Source organism: Salvelinus fontinalis, chromosome 8 (genome assembly GCF_029448725.1).
Source record: "Salvelinus fontinalis isolate EN_2023a chromosome 8, ASM2944872v1, whole genome shotgun sequence".
Taxonomy (NCBI): domain Eukaryota; kingdom Metazoa; phylum Chordata; class Actinopteri; order Salmoniformes; family Salmonidae; genus Salvelinus; species Salvelinus fontinalis.
Genome location: NC_074672.1, coordinates 27,502,892 through 27,525,171, shown reverse-complemented (window position 1 = coordinate 27,525,171; position 22,280 = coordinate 27,502,892). Strand labels below are relative to the sequence as shown.

General features: G+C 44.5%; 1 protein-coding gene across 3 annotated transcripts in view; it reads right to left on the bottom strand.

The window, feature by feature from the left end:
• Window positions 1–21,212, bottom strand: part of bmp7b (bone morphogenetic protein 7b) — a 79,551-nt gene extending 58,339 nt beyond the window's left edge. Inside the window, exon 1 of one of the 3 annotated variants that reach the window (XM_055932015.1) lies at window positions 20,434–21,212. In XM_055932015.1, coding sequence (XP_055787990.1) covers window positions 20,434–20,833 — 400 coding nt within the window. In that variant the 5' untranslated portion in view covers window positions 20,834–21,212. The remainder of the gene's footprint in view (window positions 1–20,433) is intronic. The other 2 variants (XM_055932014.1, XM_055932013.1) reach the window with 2 other exon arrangements.
• Between the last annotated feature and the right edge of the window lie 1,068 nt (window positions 21,213–22,280).

The following is a 22,280-nucleotide window of genomic DNA, read 5'->3' as shown; positions in this document are numbered from 1 at the left end:
CCATCAATACATTCTCAATAAAGAGTGAACCCATTTCTGGAACACTGCACAATGTGGCCATGCACTCCAGCTTCAATGCTCTCTCATAAGGACCGTGCCTAAAATAAATCTATGTATATCCTATATCAAGGCCCAGACTATCCTAGCTCCTCTCTTCTCTTCATGAAGGAAAGAGCTGCTCCCTTATGCATTACCCACCCCAACCATGGACAACATATCCCTCCACAACACCCATCGGTGCAGGCTGAAATCCTGCTGTTCTCTTTCAAAACTCACATAATCAATGCAAGAACGGACCATGTTTTCTTTTCTCCCTCCCTCTCAACCTATTCTCTCTCTCCCCACAGCTGTTGCTCCCCCAATCTCCTCTTCCCCCTCCACTCTTTCCTCTCCTCCCCCTCTCCCTCTGGGCCACTGGACCCCAGACACTTCCCCCGACACCTCTCTCTCCGGAGCAACAGGAGACAGAACTGACAGGTCACATTAGCTCAAGTGTCTGTTCAGCACTCTCACACCAGTCAATCCTGCACCGCTCACTTCCGCTAGGCAACGGGGGGCAGCTCACCCCTTACTCCTCAACATCCCCCCGCCACCTCACCCTCTTACCCCTCTCCCTAACAGAGATGTCCCACCACCATCACCTCTCCCTCCCACCTCATCCCCCCCACTGCCTATTATAGTGCCTGACAACCTCAACCAGGACACACATGCATGCGCACAAACACACAGACACAGGTGTTGGAAGGTGGGGAGATGTAGAGAGGGTGAGGTGGAAGTCAGTCCATTCAGGTTACAGTCAGAACCCTCACGTGGTTCATAAAGGGATTATAATGCTTTGTAGGGTCAGCCCTAATCTCCTTATCACACACTCTAACCTGGGAAGGACTGACTGGAGCCCTGCAATTAGCTCAGCCCACCTCCCTCTTCTCTCTCTCTCTCTCTCTTTCTTTCTTTCACCTTTTCTCTCTGAGTCTTTCTCTCTCATCCTCCTGCAGAAGATGTTGATGCAGACCCTCCACCAATGATTTAAATAATGGTACAAAAAAACTAAAACGTGTCACATTTTCCACAACCTACAGAGAGAGGGAGGGGAAGAGAGAGATAAAGAGAGGAAGGGGGTGTGTGCGTGTGTGTGTGTAAGAAAGAGAGAGAGAGGGACAGAGTGTGAAAGGGAGGTAGGGAGTGAGAGAGAGAGAGAGGGAATGAGAGATAGGGGAAAAGAGAAGAGAGAAAGAGAGGGGGAATGAGAGAGAGGAGGGAGAAGGAGGGAGAGCGAAAGGGGGAGTTTGCTCAACATGTTGATCCTATAAAGAGGAGAAAAGGTTTGATCTCCCGGGTAACGGGTGACTGCCCACAGCAGAATGATTACCGCGTTAGGAAACATCCTGCCCACTGGCGACTACTGATGACATCAGCGCTCTGCGATGTATTTTTACTGCTGTAACCCCTGACAGCGCTGGCTGTCCGGGAAATGGTCAACACAGTTCCACGCTAGAACCTGGCCACTCTTAAGACCCATTTAACACTGGATGCTGTGTGCGCTTGTGTGTGTTTCCGCCTGTGCATGTGAATGTATGTGTGTTTGCGCCTTTGGGCAGCAATTGAGTAATTCCTGGAACAAGGTGGTAGAAGAGGGTTAATGCATTTGCACTGGTAGAACTTATAGCCCTGAGAGAGCTCTGTGCCTGGGCAGTTGGTTGTGACCTCTCGCTCCTTCTTATTGTAACACACAGAGAGGAGGAGCGCCGTGGTGGAATCAGTCTGCGTCCATAAACATGAGAGCTGGGTTTCCCCTCACGCTCCACTGCCTGTTATGGAGGTGCACTTCCCCCCTGAACCTCAGAGATTTATAGTACCACCACAGACCCACTTCAGGCATGGGGCTCCCTGTAATGACTTTCAGAGGGTAGATAGAGAGCTAACACTCCAACTACCTGGACTCATCTCCTAGACAAAATATTAACATCAACAAGAGATGTTTAACACATCTGCCGTAAGGTGACAATACATCAGAATTCCACATATTGCAGTTGTATTTCTAGACAAGCTGTACTTGAAGCTGTCTTCCAGTGGGTTGTTCTGTAGTGTGTCTCAACACATGTTGAGGGAGTTGATAAAGGAGTGTACACTGTAACCAGCTATACTTCCTCTTGGTATCACCACTCCTCTCCCCCCCCTTTTAACGTTCTTTCATTTAGAGGCCGCAGCCACCACACCCTTCTCAACCAGCCAAAACGCCTCTTATTATAGACCTCAGGAGATTTTACAAGCACATGCGCACAGCACACACACACACACACGCACACATGCACACACACACGCCCCTACACACACACACACACACTTACACATAGTCACATAGACACACACACACACACACGAACACGAACACAGACAAATTTCCCCCCAAAACCCAGGGCGGCATCCCCTGCACACATGACGGACAGATTGGCATCCTCATTTAAAGAGCTTGTTGTTTGTTTAGTTTAATTATAACCATTCCCTTTCCAAATAAATGAAATAGTTGAGAGAAGGAAATGATCCAATGTAAGGACAACAGCTGCTGCCTACCCAAATAAACACAAAACTGACATCAAATTCATATTTCACACTATACATTATAAAGCAGTTGCTTACTGTTGTTGCTTGGCTTTTACAAGCTTTGATATGGCTGTTTGTTCCTGTTGGAGAATCTGTTAAGCCTTGTTTATACCTGCCTTTAACTTGCATCCTTTGTCCTGATCTTGTCCACATTCTGATTGTGCCCACACTTAAAGACACGCGTAGACAATCAAAAGCCACATTGTGATTTGATTGTGATCAGATCATCCTGCCCACATCTGGAGGTAGTCAGACATGCAATGTCTGGATAACTTACAAGTGTAGAGAGATCTGGACAGGGAAACCATTTAAATCATCATTATTCCAGTCTCTAAAATCACTGACAGTTGGCAACGTTGACTGATTACATCAATATGTGTCTTAAATCATTTGCATAAAGGAAGTTACCAGGAAATCTGGTCACAATGCAGACACAGTGGACAGATAATAGACACATTTTAATACTACGTGTAGACACATTTCTGGAAATTTGGGCACAATCACAAGATGGTGCCGACAGAGAGGGTTGCTTCGCTTCTAGTCCTTAGGAAACTTTGCAGTATTTTGTTTTTTAATGTATTATTTCCCACATTGCTAGCCCAGAAAATATTCAATGTTATTACGTACAGCCGGGAAGAAATATTGGATATCAGAGCGACCTCAACTTACCAGCACTACGACCAGGAATACAACTTTCCTGAAGTGGATCCTTTGTCCGAACCACCCAGGGCATTTGAACTGATTCCAGAGACTGACCCAAAACAACGCCGCCGAAGAAGAGGTAGACGGCGTGGTCTTCTGGTCAGACTTCGGAGGCGCGCACATCACCCACCGCTTCCGAGTATAATGTCCAGTATCTAGATAACAACATAGACGAAATTAGGACATGGGTTGCTTTCCAGAGAGACATCAGGGATTGTAACATACTCTGTTTCACGGAAACATGGCTCTCTCGGGATATACTGCCGGAGTTGATACAGCCACCTGGATTCTTTGTGCGTCGGGCCGACAGGAATAAACATCTCTCTGGGAAGAAGGGCGGGGGTGTATGTTTCATGATTAACGACTCATGGTGTAATTGTAACAACATACAGGAACTCAAGTCCTTTTGTTTACCTGTCCTAGAATTCCTACCAATCAAATGCCGACCGTATTATCTCCCAAGGGAAATCTCCTTGGATATTGTCACAGCCGTGTATATCCCCCCTTGAGCCGATACCATGACAGCCCTCAAGGATCTTCACTGAACTTTATGCAAACTGGAAACCATTTATTGTTGCTAGGGATTTTAACAAAACAAATTTGAGAACAAGACAACCTAAATTCTATCAGCATATTGACTGTAGCACTCGCGCTGGTAAAACACTGGATCATTGCGACTCTAACTTCCGCGATGCAAACAAGGCCCTCCCCCGCACTCCTTTCGGCAAATCGGACCACGACTCCATTTTGCTCCTCCCTTCCTATAGGCAGAAACTCAAACAGGATGTACCCATGCTAAGGACTGTTCACCGCTGGTCTGACCAATCGGAATCCACGCTTCAAAATTGTTTTGATCACGCGGACTGGGACATGTTCCAGGTAGGCTCAGAGAATAATATTGACGTATACGCTGATTCGGTGAGTGAGTTTATAAGGAAGTGCATAGGAGATGTTGTACCTACTGTGACTATTAAAACCTACCCTAACCAGAAACCGTGGATAGATGGCGGCATTCACACAAAACTGAAAGCGCGAACCAGCACATTTAACCATGGAAAGGTGACTGGGAATATGTCCGAATACAAACAGTGTAGTTATTCACTCCGCAAGGCAATCAAACAAGCGAAATGTCAGTACAGAGACAAAGTGGAGTCGCAATTCAGCGGCTCAGACATGAGACGTATGTGGCAGGGACTACAGACAATCACGGACTACAAAAGGAAAACCAGCCACGTCACGGACACCTACGTCTTGCTTCCAGACAAACTAAACACCTTCCTTGCCAGGTTTGATAATAATACAATGCCACCGACACGGCCCGCTACCAAGGACTGTGGGCTCACCTTCTCCGTGGCCGACGTGAGCAAGACATTTAAATGTGTTAACCCTCGCAAGGCTACTGGCCCAGGCGGCATCCCTAGCCGCGTCCTCGGAGCATGCGTAGACCAGCTGGCTGGTGTGTTTACGGACGTATTCAATCTCTCCCTATCCCAGTCTGCTGTCCCCACATGCTTCAAGATGGCCACCATTGTTCCTGTACCCAAGAAGGCAAAGGTAACTGAACTAAATGACTATCGCCCCGTAGCACTCACTTCTGTCATCATGAAGTGCTTTGAGAGGCTAGTCAAGGATCATATCACATCCACCGTACCTGTCACCCTAAACCCACTTCAATTTGCTTACCACCCCAATAGGTCCACAGACGATGCAATCGCCATCACACTGCACACTGCCCTACCTCATCTGACAAGAGGAATACCTATGTAAGAATGATGTTTAATGACTATAGCTCAGCATTCAACACCAGAGTACCCTCCAAGCTCATCATTAAGCTTGAGGCCCTGGGTCTTAACCTTGCCCTGTGCAATTTGGTCCTGGACTTCCTGACTGGCCGTCCCCCGGGGGTGAAGGTAGGAAGCAACATCTCCACTTCGCTGATCCTCAACACTGTGGCCCACAAGGGTGCTCAGCCCCCTCCTGTACTTCCTGTTCACCCATGACTGCATAGCCATGCACGCCTCCAACTCAATCATCAAGCTTGTGGACTACACAACAGTAGTGGGCTTGATTACCAACAACGATGAGACAGCCTACAGGGAGGAGGTGAGGGTACTCAGAGTGTGGTGTCAAAACACAACCTCTCACTCAACGTCAACAAAACAAAGGAGATGATAGTGGGCTTCAGGAAACGGCAGAGGGAGCACCCCCCTATCCACATCGACGGGACAGCAGTGCAGAAGGTGGAAAGTTTTAAGTTCCTCGGTGTACACATCATGTACAAACTGAAATGGTCCACCCACACAGACAATTTGGCTTGCCACCTAAAACACTCCGAATTTTTACAAGCATTTCGCTACACGCAATAACATCTGCTAACCATGTGTATGTGACCAATTAAATATAATTTGATTTGAATCAGAATGTAGACAAGATCAGGACAAAGGACCCATGTTAGCACCAGGAATGAACAGGGCTTTAGACATTACAGATTATAATTAATTTAGGCTAACACAATCTTCTGCTAGAACAACCAACACACTCTCCATCAGTGCTCCAGTACGGGCCATAGAGCAGAGTTCTGAGCCTTGTGTTCATTTGTTTTCCCAGCAGTGTGGTTTGTCACTGGGTCCTTGGCTTTGCTCTGGCCCACATCTGGACTCTCGCTCTGGGGTAAACTCCACTCAATGCTGCCCTCCGCAGAAGACAAGGGCACTGGGCTCTCTCTGACTTCCATCCATTATAACTCACTCTGCTTGGGGGGATATTAAGGCAGATCACTTGATGTGCCCGTTGTAAGGCACAGTTATCCAGTGCAAGAGTAGCTGATGTGAAGGGTGTATACATCACAGCAGGTTGGTGCCACCTTAATTGGGGAGGACGGGCATGTGTCAATGGTTGGAGCGGAATAGGTGGAATGGTATCAAATACATGGTTTCCATGTGTTTCATGCCATTACATTAGCTCCATTCCAGACGTTATTATGAGCCGTCCTCCCCTCACCAGCCTCCACTGGTATACATGCCTATACAGCCCCACAGTGGAGGTGTCATAATAGTCATAAAACCTAGCAATCAAACAGGGAAATGGCTCCAATCGTTTTTCCACCATTCCTTTTTCCCATAGGGGATTTTAGAAACACTTAAAGTAAGGGCTGTGTTTCGTGTAGACTTAACCTGGCATGACGTTTTGATAACCATGTAAATCTCTTTCGGACAAGGTGACTTTATCAATATTTTTGGCTCTATTTACTCTCAGATTTGTAAATGCTAATCAAAAGTAAACATCATGCAAAACTATAAAACCCTGCACGTCATCTCTAGCTGACACCTTTGCTAACAGGTATTGTGTCAATTTAAAACTTGCACAAAACAGTTCACAGAAATGTCCATTTAAAGAAATGTTGCCAATTTATTCATTACTGCATTTAGATAACATTAGATAGTTAATCCAGAGATTCTTACCTTTGCCTCGATTCGGCTGTCTCATGCAGATCATCATGAGATTTATAGTTGTTTATGATAGCCACATTAGCAGAAAATTAGCATTTCATTTTTAGGGGAGGTAAATACAGGAGAATACACTGATAAAAGTCAGCTTGTCCTAGAGAGATTTACACAGTTATCAAAACGTCACGCCAGGGTAAGCCTTCACAAAACACAGCCCTTATTGGAAGTGTTTCTAAAATCCCCTAAGGTAAAAATGAAGGGTGGAAAAATGATTGGAACCATTTCCCTGTTTGACCACTAGGTTTTATGGGTATTATGACTCATACTGTTGTACTCTATTATCATCACAATCCTATCATTTTCTCCAAGTCTGTCACTCAAATTCAGGGATACTTTTCATTCTTTATCTTCGCCCCCCCCTTCTCTCTCTCTCTCTCTCTCTCTCTCTCTCTCTAACCCCATTCTGATGTGTTTATGAGCAACCTCAGGGGTCAATTATGTCAGCAGCATACTCCTACAGTTAAAATTACCCATGCTCAGCCTCAGAGAGAGAGAGAGAAATGATTTAGAAAGCGTAGTGTTGTTGGCTGAAACATTCCTGCCCTTGAACGTGCTCCGTCCGTCATTTCAGCCGAGCAAGAACACCCGCTACTCTGTACATCTGGGTCTTTGACAACTCGCCACATTGTCAAGTCCCACCCGCAGGCTGTTTCATCACAACTCACAAAAAGTTTCTGGGACGGTCCAAGAGTGAGGAGATGCTGTGCATATCCAGATGTCAGTGTGTTTGGAGATCTACAGGTGAACATACAGTTCCAGGAGTTAAATAGAAAGGGAATGCAAGGCTTTGACCTTGATAAATAATCCATGTGTTATGTGGTAGCCTAACAGAAACGGTGTGTGTGTGTGGGGGGGGGGGGGGGGGGCATTATTTTGCTTCTATGTGGTATGTTAAGTGCTTTAACTCTGCATGAAGCATTGAAAAAAGTGGAAAAGAGGAAAGCAGAAACAGTCATTACCTGAAGGCAACAGTAGCTACCTGAACCAACTATCACATTATTCTATCCCAGTTAGTTCTCTCCTGTCCACGGAGGACCTAAAACATGCAATCTCTGACACAAATCAGCTCCAAAATGTATTATAAACACTGTATGTGTGTGTGTGTGTTCACCAAGTAGTGACCACACAAATCAATGGGGAGGGAGGAAGAATAACACCTCCCAGTGACAAAGCCAGGCCAGTAGGAGATCAGAGCTGATTGGACCTCAACAGAAAGACCATCCAACAGGCTTCAGCTCCAATCTACTGTTCCTAACCTGGCAGACAGAGAGAACTATCTCAGACCCCAGAGAGCTTATAAAAGTCAGAGATGGATGGCTTCTGGGGCTGGTGTGTGTGTGTGTGTGTGTGTGTGTGTGTGTGTGTGTGTGTGTGTGTGTGTGTGTGTGTGTGTGTGTGTGTGTGTGTGTGTGTGTGTGTGTGTGTGTGTGAGAAAGTGTTGACATGTTTTGTGTCTGGCGGGTGGGAAGGTTTGATTCTCTAGAGTTAAGGGGCAGAGTTGGGGGTTGGAAAGAGGACACTAGGGAACCCTGTTGATGTAAGCTGTGAAAGTTAGGAGGAGGTCAGTGAATTTTGGTAGGTTTAAGTGTGGGTGCGTGCGTGCGTGCGTGCGTGCGTGTTTACATGCATTTGTGTGTTTTGGTATAGGGTGGTGCAAGGTGGGGAGGGAGGGTCAGACATGGCTGTGGTTGATATGAGAGGGACAGGGCTGGGGGACAAAGGGATGTGGGGAAGGGGTCTGTTGAATTGTGAGGAGAGTTTCTGTGCACATCTGCTTTGGCCTGCAGACATAGAGAAACATCTGTATTAACCTCAGTCCTAAGGGCAGCCCACTGACCACAGGCCTGCAAGGAGGGCCAGGGAGAGAAGGAGCAAGAAGGGGTTTGTGTGTGTGTGTGTGTGTGTGTGTGTGTGTGTGTGTGTGTGTGTGTGTGTGTGTGTGTGTGTGTGTGTGTGTGTGTGTGTGTGTGTGTGTGCCTGCCTGCCTGCCTGCCTGCCTGCCTGACTACAGTACATACCATTTCAATAATATTCCAACATCATCACTTCAGCACCCCCACCTACTCACAAACTATTTCCCTACTGCCACATCTACCTAGCATATACCATGTATACTGTATATATTCCTTACAGCACCATGTTCCATATTCCTTACAGCACCATGTTCCATATTCCTTACAGCACAATGTTCCATATTCCTTACAGCACCATGTTCCATATTCCTTACAGCACAATGTTCCATATTCCTTACAGCACAATGTTCCATATTCCTTACAGCACAATGTTCCATATTCCTTACAGCACCATGTTCCATATTCCTTACAGCACCATGTTCCATATTCCTTACAGCACAATGTTCCATATTCCCTACAGCACCATGTTCCATATTCCTTACAGCACAATGTTCCATATTCCCTACAGCACCATGTTCCATATTCCTTACAGCACCATGTTCCATATTCCTTACAGCACAATGTTCCATATTCCTTACAGCACAATGTTCCATATTCCTTACAGCACCATGTTCCATATTCCTTACAGCACCATGTTCCATATTCCTTACAGCACAATGTTCCATATTCCTTACAGCACCATGTTCCATATTCCTTACAGCACAATGTTCCATATTCCCTACAGCACAATGTTCCATATTCCTTACAGCATCATGTTCCATATTCCTTACAGCACCATGTTCCATATTCCTTACAGCACAATGTTCCATATTCCCTACAGCACCATGTTCCATATTCCTTACAGCACAATGTTCCATATTCCTTACAGCATCATGTTCCATATTCCTTACAGCATCATGTTCCATATTCCTTACAGCTCCATATTCCTTACAGCACAATGTTCCATATTCCTTACAGCACCATGTTCCATATTCCTTACAGCACCATGTTCCATATTCCTTACAGCATCATGTTCCATATTCCTTACAGCACCATGTTCCATATTCCTTACAGCTCCATATTCCTTGCAGCACCATGTTCCATATTCCTTACAGCCCCATGTTCCATATTCCTTACAGCCCCATGTTCCATATTCCTTACAGCACCATGTTCCATATTCCTTACAGCTCCATATTCCTTGCAGCACCATGTTCCATATTCCTTACAGCACAATGTTCCATATTCCTTACAGCACCATGTTCCATATTCCTTACAGCTCCATATTCCTTGCAGCACCATGTTCCATATTCCTTACAGCCCCATGTTCCATATTCCTTACAGCCCCATGTTCCATATTCCTTACAGCACCATGTTCCATATTCCTTACAGCACCATGTTCCATATTCCTTACAGCACCATGTTCCATATTCCTTACAGCACCATGTTCCATATTCCTTACAGCACCATGTTCCATATTCCTTACAGCACCATGTTCCATATTCCCTACAGCACCATGTTCCATATTCCTTACAGCACCATGTTCCATATTCCCTACAGCACCATGTTCCATATTCCCTACAGCACCATGTTCCATATTCCTTACAGCTCCATGTTCCATATTCCTTACAGCACCATGTTCCATATTCCTTACAGCTCCATGTTCCATATTCCCTACAGCACCATGTTCCATATTCCCTACAGCACCATGTTCCATATTCCTTACAGCCCCATGTTCCATATTCCTTACAGCCCCATGTTCCATATTCCTTACAGCACCATGTTCCATATTCCTTACAGCACCATGTTCCATATTCCCTACAGCACAATGTTCCATATTCCTTACAGCACCATGTTCCATATTCCTTACAGCACCATGTTCCATATTCCCTACAGCACAATGTTCCATATTCCTTACAGCACCATGTTCCATATTCCTTACAGCACCATGTTCCATATTCCTTACAGCACCATTTCCCATATTCCTTACAGCACCATGTTCCATATTCCTTACAGCTCCATATTCCTTACAGCACCATGTTCCATATTCCTTACAGCTCCATATTCCCTACAGCACCATGTTCCATATTCCTTACAGCACCATGTTCCATATTCCTTACAGCACCATGTTCCATATTCCTTACAGCACCATGTTCCATATTCCCTACAGCACCATGTTCCATATTCCTTACAGCCCCATGTTCCATATTCCTTACAGCACCATGTTCCATATTCCTTACAGCACCATGTTCCATATTCCTTACAGCACCATGTTCCATATTCCTTACAGCACCATGTTCCATATTCCTTACAGCACCATGTTCCATATTCCTTACAGCACCATGTTCCATATTCCCTACAGCACCATGTTCCATATTCCTTACAGCACCATGTTCCATATTCCCTACAGCACCATGTTCCATATTCCCTACAGCACCATGTTCCATATTCCCTACAGCACCATGTTCCATATTCCCTACAGCACCATGTTCCATATTCCCTACAGCACCATGTTCCATATTCCCTACAGCACCATGTTCCATATTCCCTACAGCACCATGTTCCATATTCCCTACAGCACCATGTTCCATATTCCCTACAGCACCATGTTCCATATTCCTTACAGCACCATGTTCCATATTCCTTACAGCACCATGTTCCATATTCCTTACAGCACCATGTTCCATATTCCTTACAGCACCATGTTCCATATTCCTTACAGCACCATGTTCCATATTCCTTACAGCACAATGTTCCATATTCCTTACAGCACAATGTTCCATATTCCTTACAGCACCATGTTCCATATTCCTTACAGCACCATGTTCCATATTCCTTACAGCACCATGTTCCATATTCCTTACAGCACCATGTTCCATATTCCTTACAGCACCATGTTCCATATTCCTTACAGCACCATGTTCCATATTCCTTACAGCACCATTTCCCATATTCCTTACAGCACCATGTTCCATATTCCTTACAGCTCCATATTCCTTACAGCACCATGTTCCATATTCCTTACAGCTCCATATTCCTTACAGCACCATGTTCCATATTCCTTACAGCACCATGTTCCATATTCCTTACAGCACCATGTTCCATATTCCTTACAGCACCATGTTCCATATTCCTTACAGCACCATGTTCCATATTCCTTACAGCACCATGTTCCATATTCCTTACAGCACCATGTTCCATATTCCTTACAGCACCATGTTCCATATTCCTTACAGCTCCATATTCCTTACAGCACCATGTTCCATATTCCTTACAGCACCATGTTCCATATTCCTTAAAGCACCATGTCCCATATTCCTTACAGCACCATGTTCCATATTCCTTACAGCACCATGTTCCATATTCTCTACAGCACCATGTTCCATATTCCCTACAGCACCATGTTCCATATTCCCTACAGCACCATGTTCCACATTCCTTACAGCACCATGTTCCATATTCCTTACAGCACCATGTTCCATATTCCTTACAGCACCATGTTCCATATTCTTTACAGCACCATGTTCCATATTCTTTACAGCACCATGTTCCATATTCCCTTACAGCACCATGTTCCATATTCCTTACAGCACCATGTTCCATATTCCTTACAGCACCATGTTCCATATTCCTTACAGCACCATGTTCCATATTCCTTACAGCACCATGTTCCATATTCCTTACAGCACCATGTTCCATATTCCTTACAGCACCATGTTCCATATTCCTTACAGCTCCATATTCCTTACAGCACCATGTTCCATATTCCTTACAGCACCATGTTCCATATTCCTTAAAGCACCATGTCCCATATTCCTTACAGCACCATGTTCCATATTCCTTACAGCACCATGTTCCATATTCTCTACAGCACCATGTTCCATATTCCCTACAGCACCATGTTCCATATTCCCTACAGCACCATGTTCCACATTCCTTACAGCACCATGTTCCATATTCCTTACAGCACCATGTTCCATATTCTTTACAGCACCATGTTCCATATTCTTTACAGCACCATGTTCCATATTCCCTTACAGCACCATGTTCCATATTCCCTTACAGCACCATGTTCCATATTCCCTTACAGCACCATGTTCCATATTCCCTTACAGCACCATGTTCCATATTCCCTTACAGCACCATGTTCCATATTCCTTACAGCACAATGTTCCATATTCCCTTACAGCACCATGTTCCATATTCCTTACAGCACCATGTTCCATATTCCTTACAGCTCCATATTCCTTACAGCACCATGTTCCATATTCCTTACAGCACCATGTTCCATATTCCTTACAGCACCATGTTCCATATTCCTTACAGCACCATGTTCCATATTCCTTACAGCACCATGTTCCATATTCCTTACAGCACCATGTTCCATATTCCTTACAGCACCATGTTCCATATTCCTTACAGCACCATGTTCCATATTCCTTACAGCACCATGTTACATACATCAACACCAGTAAGTTAATGCTATGATTTAGATGTATGACTCCAACCTGACTGTAACTCCAACATAACTGTGGCGTGACAGCGTACGTTACCAAGCATGCAGGCGTGTGTGTGTGTGTGTGTGTGTGTGTGTGTGTGTGTGTGTGTGTGTGTGTGTGTGTGTGTGTGTGTGTGTGTGTGTGTACAACAGTGGAGTGACACAAAGCTGTTTCAATGTAAAACCCTCTAATAAATCCAAACTTCCAAACATGCCAATTCAAGCCTCTTTTTTGACCTGCCCGCTAACACACACCATTAAACCTAAACGGGCTGCCAACTCTGTGCCACCTCCCAGGGGGGGTGAGGGGGGTGGCAGGGGGCAGGTGGTGCCCTGTGGCGTCACCATGGTAACAGATGGTGTTACCACAGGACAAATATGAGTCTAACTGAATCAAACAAATCCTTTTCTCTCAATAAAATAATATGGTATAGCCCTTCCTTTTATCTAAATGTTTCAAACATGCTCTAGATTTCTTATGTTATGGGCTAGGAAAGGATGTATTTCAAATGCATCTGTAAACAGTACAAAATGTATACTTATACTGCAAGTAAATATTGAATGCTTTATGTACATATTGGCCCCAGGTCTATTGTTGCTAGGCCGACGTTAGAGCCAGCAGAGAGCAAGGAGACAAAAGAAAAATTCATTATTTTTGAATTTAGTAAAATGTTTCACACATCTGGTGCGGATCAATAGCAGCAGAGCATTTGGACAATTAAAACGCACTGCAGCTGTACACCTTTTTTAAATAATTTGAACTTTGCTGGCTCTGGGGACCTATCAGCATGGCTCTGGGGACCTATCAGCATGGCTCTGGGGACCTATCAGCATGGCTCTGGGGACCTATCAGCATGGCTCTGGGGACCTATCAGCATGGCTCTGGGGACCGATCAGCATGGCTCTGGGGACCGATCAGCATGGCTCTGGGGACCGATCAGCATGGCTCTGGGGACCGATCAGCATGGCTCTGGGGACCGATCAGCATGGCTCTGGGGACCGATCAGCATGGCTCTGGGGACCGATCAGCATGGCTCTGGGGACCGATCAGCATGGCTCTGGGGACCTATCAGCATGGCTCTGGTTACTGGAATGCCAGATAGCAAACAAGCACTGTTTCATTTTTCTTTATACACACACATGGATACACGCGTGTTTGTAAGCACATACAAACACACACGCATACTCAACGCAGGCAGGTATGCACGCAGACAGACACACACGCACACACACTTTCTCACCGCCTCAGGCTAGGGTAATCCATGCTTGATTGCATGACTCCAGCAGGGAATAGCAGGAAGCCATGACTAAACACACCTGATAACACATTACTGTAAGACATTAAAACCCAGAGCTGTAAAACAGACCATAAAATACCCCACGCCAATGATGCCACTATTCACTGACATGTGAGATGCACATACTAGACATGGAAGTCACCCTGCTGCCCTGTGGTGTGTGAGACCGAGTGGGCATCCGTGTGTGGAAAACGGGTTTGTGTATGTGTGTGTGTATGTGTATGTGTATGTGTATGTGTATGTGTATGTGTATGTGTATGTGTGTGTGTGTGTGTGTGTGTGTGTGTGTGTGTGTGTGTGTGTGTGTGTGTGTGTGTGTGTGTGTGTGTGTCTGTAAGTGCTTGACTTCCCTTTGCCATGCCAGCTCAGCCCAGCCAAGCAGCCCAGAGCTCTGGAAGCTGTGGTTTGTTGATGGGGAAATTACTTAATTCACTGTGGCTGAGGGCTAATGCACTGGGGACTGCTGGGACCATATCAAATAATTACCCAAAGGGAGGTGTGTGTGTATGTGTGTGTGTGTCTTTCTCTTCCTGCTGAGAGGACTATACATTGGGACAACAAGAAAGACAGAGAAAGACAGAGAAAGACAGAGAAAGAGAAAGACAGAGAATGAGAGACAGAGAATGAGAGAGAAAGACAGAGAAAGAGAAAGACAGAGAAAGAGAAAGACAGAGAAAGACAGAGAAAGACAGAGAATGAGAGAGAACATTGCCACATACAGTATAACTCCTATAGACTGTCTCATCAGTATAACTCCTATAGACTGTCTCGTCAGTATAACTCCTATAGACTGTCTCGTCAGTATAACTCCTATAGACTGTCTCGTCAGTATAACTCCTATAGACTGTCTCGTCAGTATAACTCCTATAGACTGTCTCGTCAGTATAACTCCTATAGACTGTCTCGTCAGTATAACTCCTATAGACTGTCTCGTCAGTATAACTCCTATAGACTGTCTCGTCAGTATAACTCCTATAGACTGTCTCGTCAGTATAACTCCTATAGACTGTCTCGTCAGTATAACTCCTATATGCTGTGTAATAGGTTCATATCCCAAGCTAATGCTACAGAAAAAAACATACAATTTCACACAGTGAGAGTGTTAGTTAGTGAGTTAGCATGTCAGAGTTGGACGTTGAGCAGCACACACCCTGGGCCAAGGCGACCCATGTTGCGTGTAGATGTGTACATTCTGCATGTACACTGTAAGCCATTTATACAGCGGGCCTTTAAACTGAGGTGACTCAGACGGAGGAGAGGAGAGGAGAAGAGGGGAGAGGAGTACATCTCTGGCCCTGGGGACTTTCCCAAAAGAAACACACCCACCCTGGGCCTGCCCTGGAAACCAACAGCCTCAGAACAGCTCAGATACACACTGACAACAGATCAGCTATCAGCAGGCCTGAGAACAGCTCAGATACACACTGACAACAGATCAGCCATCAGCAGGCTGGAGAACGGCTCAGATTCACACTGACAACAGATCAGCTATCAGCAGGCCTGAGAACAGCTCAGATACACACTGACAACAGATCAGCTATCAGCAGGCTGGAGAACGGCTCAGATACACACTGACAACAGATCAGCTATCAGCAGGCTGGAGAACGGCTCAGATTCACACTAACAACAGATCAGCTATCAGCAGGCCTGAGAACAGCTCAGATTCACACTGACAACAGATCAGCTATCAGCAGGCCTGAGAACAGCTCAGATACACACTGACAGCAGATCAGCTATCAGCAGGCCGGAAAACGGCTCAGATACACACTGACAACAGATCAGCTATCAGCAGGCTGGAAAACGGCTCAGATTCACACTGACAACAGATCAGCTATCAGCAGGCCTGAGAACAGCTCAGATTCACACTGACAACAGATCAGCTATCAGCAGGCCTGAGAACAGCTCAGATTCACACTGACAACAGATCAGCTATCAGCAGGCCGGAAAACGGCTCAGATTCACACTAACAACAGATCAGCCATCAGCAGGCCTGAGAACAGCTCAGATTCACACTGACAACAGATCAGCTATCAGCAGGCTTGAGAACAGCTCAGATACACACTGACAAAACATCAGCTATAGGCAGGCCTGAGAACAGCTCAGATATACTGTATACTAACAGATAATCTATCAGTTGCATATTATATCATGCTTTATCATGTAAGGTCATACAGCCATTCAATGACTTAATAACAAATCAGCTGCCCTGTGCACAATTCAATAAACAACCCTCAGCAGCACTTAGCTGCTGAACATCAGTTCCATGCCTTATAATCACTTTTTTGAATGGTCCTTTTCAAATGATCTGCAGGTGCTCAAACAATCAGATTTTGCCAGCTGCAATGCTGTATTTAAACAGGGAGTAGGCCTTGTCTTGAGTAGCCAGAAGGACACACACAGAGCAATGTCATGAGTCTAAATATCTAGTTATTTCCCTATGCTTGCTAACATACTCTCCCTACGAGACGTCTGTCAAGAATCAGGGTCATGCGGAACCACCAAACCTCTTCAATACCTCCACTTTTTCTCTTTCCCTTTTCTTTGCTCTTCTTCCCTCTCCCTCACTGTCACTTTGAAGGGACTATCATTGAAATCAGATAAACTCCTGCTGTCATAATGTTTAAAAGCTAAAATGCCACCCAGATACTTTTAGAAAAAGCTTCCCAACAACGTCCAAGGCAGTTGGAAGTTAGTCTAACAGAGGCCCCATGGACATGACGGCATTTATGGAGCCTGACTTCTGAGGGTTCTAATTGTAGTGATTCAATGAAAAAGCATGTTGCTCTCTCATTTCCCCCTGCATAGGTCTTGAGTTAAGGAAAAACCACAATGAATGAATAGGAAATAAGAAGCCATCAGTGTCTATGATTACAACTCTCTGTTCTCTTCCTCTCTCTCTCTCTCTCTCTCTCTCTCTCTCTCTCTCTCTCTCTCTCTCTCTCTCTCTCTTTCCCTCTCTCTCTCTCTTTCCCTCTCTCTCTCTCTCTCTCTCTCTTTCCCTCTCTCTCTCTCTCTCTCTCTCTCTTTCCCTCTCTCTCTCTCTCTCTCTCTCTCTCTCTTTCCCTCTCTCTCTCTTTCCCTCTCTCTCTCTTTCCCTCTCTCTCTCTCTCTCTCTCTTTCCCTCTCTCTCTCTCTTTCCCTCTCTCTCTCTCTTTCCCTCTCTCTCTCTTTCTCTCTCTCTTTCCCTCTCTCTCTTTCCCTCTCTCTCTCTCTTTCCCTCTCTCTCTCTCTTTCTCTCTCTCTCTTTCCCTATCTTTACCTCTCTCTCTCTCTCTCTCTCTCACACACACACTCTCACATTCTCATATAAAGGCGTATGAATCAGCATTTCGATCTGGGGCTTGGATCAAGCCTGGCTCATATCTGATGGCATCACATGAGACTCAGGAAGAAGAGCACTGACAAAGAGGCCCATTCACGGACGAGACCCATGATGACATCAAAAAGACATACATCCACTTTATCCAAATGAGTGACACAGACCATTTGATATATGGTAAGAGGAACCCAATATGGCACCAGGGGAATCTAACCTTCCCTGCAGAGAGGAGAAAAGGCTTCTGTGCTGCTCAGTAACCATATTACCAGGCCTCAACCAATAACAGTCACTGTGAGCTGAGTGGAAGTGACTGGACAAAAACACCAACATTAATTGTATTAGGGCTTTGTTCACAAGCCGCAAGTCACAGAACAAGCTTAGAAATCTCTCGGTGAGAAAGGGTCTTGATTACACAAGATGGGTTCAGTTATAATATTATTTATTTTGTTTGCCCCAAATCAAAATATGCTCTCTTGTTGATGTGAAACATCTTTGTTATGATTGAATGTCAGGTTTATGGATCACAGACTAAGAAAATAAGGCCCATAGTAATATCAGAGTGGTCATTTCTCCTATGTCAGGAACTGTTTCTGCTCTTCTCTCTGCCTCTCACAGGCTCTCTACTTGCCCCGTGGAAGTCTTTGGTTGCCTTCAAAATGGCACCCCATTCCCTACATAGTGTACTACATGTGACCAGGGATCCCCATCTATTCTGACAGTGATTGGGAAAGACTTGTTCTCTTATGTATTGATTAATTATAAGTATCAAAGCTTTTGTTTTAAACATTTGGGCCCGCGTTTGTTGTTTAGAAGAATCTTGCTACGAGAGAATGAAGTAGCAAAGTGTACTTTTTTTTTTTTTTTTTACAAAATTGTTTTATTTTAGTTGAGTTATTTGTATTTAACATGAATTCTGGTTATTTGCTATTCATTAGAAAAGTTTGAAGCCTAAAAAACATGTTTAAATGTTAGAGCCCTATAGAGCCCTATGTGGGCCTTGGTCAAAAGCAATGCACTATATAGGGATTTGGAATATTGTGCCTTTTCAGATGCAGCCTCAGTCTGGGAGTGTTAGGAAAAGAGAGAGTCCCTTGACTTTGCAAGGTTCTGCAGTCACATCCATCAGTGTCAAAATGCAGCAGGTCCCTCTTTAATGATATAGTGCAGCAGAGGAAGCACTGTCACCTCCCACTTCGTTGCCAAAACACTCCAACAATCATCCCTTCATCTCTCCAGGATTCATCACAAACTCCAGCTCCATCGAGAAATGATATTTCTTCTTGTTTTATTTGTAAATATTTGCCTTTTAACTTTACTATAACCGCACAAGTGGTACACTGAATGTGTACTCTAGCCAGATCCCATGCTGCAGTGTGGTTTCCCTCTTCAAATGAATCACAAATACTCATCTTGACCCTCATTCATAAATGCAGTTGCTGTGATTGCATAATTTGTTGGCCAAATTGAATTATGATGGTGTGTTTATCTTTCCATAAATCCTCTGGCGTTGCCTGCTAATATTGTGATGATGGGCAGGCAGTAAAGCCTGGCTGGCTGTTGCTGCTGACAATAATGGTAATCAGTAATGGAGCAGAATCTCAGGGGGATTTCACTAAGACTCACTGATTAGATAAGGAACGCGATTATGAAACACGGGCAAAAAAAACACAGCCAACAACTGAGAGAACGTATATTCTAAGAGGGAAAGAGCATAGGCTATCTGACACATGGCCCTTTTTCACGTGTTGAGATACAACAGATCACGCCCAACACTGGAGATAGAATACAAACTGTTGGGGATGTTATTTTGTCGGGAATGGAAAGCCTAAAGAGACCTAAGGAGAACAAGATGCACCTTGAACCTATTCTGTTGTTGACACTTGCTCATACTCCAGATAACAACAGTGGACTGAGTGACAGCAGGTCACATCATCTGTAGGGTTGAGCACCTGAACATTAGCTCAGTGGACAGCTGTTTAACAGAGACAGAGAGAAACAAGACACTGGAATGGGACATTCTGGGATTCCTCAACTGGACCATTAATAACTCAATTGCAACTTGTATCTACACTGAATGGCTTTTCTTGTGCAGTGTGTGTGCTGTAGCCCTATAAAGTGCTTATACAGGACAAAGACCCAACATCCCCATGTGCAGATTAAAAAGCATGGTTGGTTCAATAGAAAATATAGAAAATACATCTAACTTTCATTCTCCTGCTATGTGCAAATCCCAGTTGTCTTTTAATAAGGCCTATAATCATGAGGGCGATAAGTCTTAAGGACCCAGTGTAACTTACTTTAAACTCATTAGATATTGCCTAAACATGGAACAGGGAACCTAAACAATGTCACTTGGTCTGTAAATCAATATTACTAACTTAACAGTTAAATCATTTGCAAATCGCCATAACTCCAGTTTCACTCATGTTATTACATATTGGTGTATATGTAATAAGATATGAGCAAATTGTTACATACACATTTAAGGCATGGCGCTTATCTGTTTTAAAGATCTCTTGAAATTAGATATCCGCCGTGCAAAACCTCAGACGGTTAAGATGGAAAATCGAATACTGCATGGGCACATCATAATACGCACAAATGGCAAGGGGTGACATACCTAAATTGACAAAGCTCATAACCATGTCTGCGTCGTTTAGCAAGTTGTTGTCCTGTAGAGTTGCTATCGGCGGCCCCTGGGTGGTGAAGACGGGTTTGTATGGATAGGAGTACGCGTCCTCTTCCCCCTCAGTGGACATGGCATTGTACAGGTCCATCATGAACATTGGGGCCGCGTTGTGCTTCCCGTGGAGATGCGGTCGCGGCCGGTGTGGGAGCCCGAGTATCGAGAGGATTTCTCGCTGCATCTCCCTGCGCTCCTGGCTTTTCAGCCGCCGGTGGATGAAACTCGAGTGAACCTCATTGTCCAGGGAAAAGTTAGAAAATACTGTGTCCGCCAGGACGCAGTAGCTCCATACGAGGAACAAAGCAGGGGTACATCTATCCAAAAATGAAACCATGTTGATGCCGTGCGTAATTGCGCTGAGTGCTCTAACCTAATACTTAAAATAAGGATATTGAACTTCGCAACATGTTTGTTCAATACCCGAATCATTGACGGCCCCTCATGTAGACTGTTGAGGGAAGAGTTCCCGATTGGAACATCAATTTCACTTCAACGTGCACTCTTATTGGATTGCCTTAAAATCCACTGATCTGTACAATTTTGAATTTCGATTATTTTGCCTTTACATCCAGCTACTCCGACCTCTTTCACTAGCCTGTCACTGTCTCCCTGGGTCACGCGTAAACTGCAAGGTTGACAAGACGTGTTGCAGCGAGTGCGATGAGCCGAGCTCAGCGCTCAGACTTTGAGGAGGTGCTTTGTGCGCTGGGAGGAGCAGAGAGAGAGAGCGCTACAATTGCTGTAAACCAGTATAGCACTGTGTGTGTGCGTGTGTGTGCGCGCGTGTGTGCGTGTGTTTGTGTGTCCGTGCTTGCATGATTACCCTCCCAAAAGAAGCACAATGTGACAAAAGGCCAACATACCATAACTATATCGATATTGCTTTGAAAAAGACCTGTCATCAGTATCATGTTCTCTTGCATGTGTTCCATGGAAATGGTTAATACACAGTTTACCTGTGACAGGCGCCTGAACTCTTTTCTCTGTTTTATGGAGGAGGAATTATTTGCTCCTAAGGAAACTGTGTGGGCATTGTTGGCAAATGTGTTCTCTGTGTTGCCTAATACAGAAGGAGAGATCGTAACATACCATACAATGTGTTCATATTGCAGGTGCACTACTCCACTAGAAAAAGAACAACGATGACTAGATTATTACAACTTTACCATCACAACATTCAGTCAGACAACGTTAACATCAAAACATTTAGTCAGCCAACTTTATCATCACAACATTCAGTCAGGCAACTGTACCATCAAAACATCCAGTCAAATCAAATCAAATCAAATTGTATTTGTCACATACACATGGTTAGCAGATGTTAATGCGAAATGCTTGTGCTTCTAGTTCCGACAATGCAGTAATATACAATGAGTAATCTAACCAAACAATTTCACAACAACTACCTTATACACACAAGTGTAAAGGAATGAAATAAGAATATGTACATAAAAAATATATGAATGAGTGATGGTATAGAACGGCATAGGCAAGATGCAGTGGATGGTATAGAGTACAGTATATACATATGAGATGAGTAATGTAGGGTATGTAAACAGTATATAAAGTGGCATTGTTTAAAGTGGCTAGTGATACATTACATCAAGATGGCAAGATGCAGTAGATGGTATAGAGTACAGTATATACAGTGGGGCAAAAAAGTATTTAGTCAGCCACCAATTGTGCAAGTTCTCCCACTTAAAAAGATGAGAGGCCTGTAATTGTCCTCATATGTACACTTCAACTATGACAGACAAAATGAGAAAAAAAATCCAGAAAAT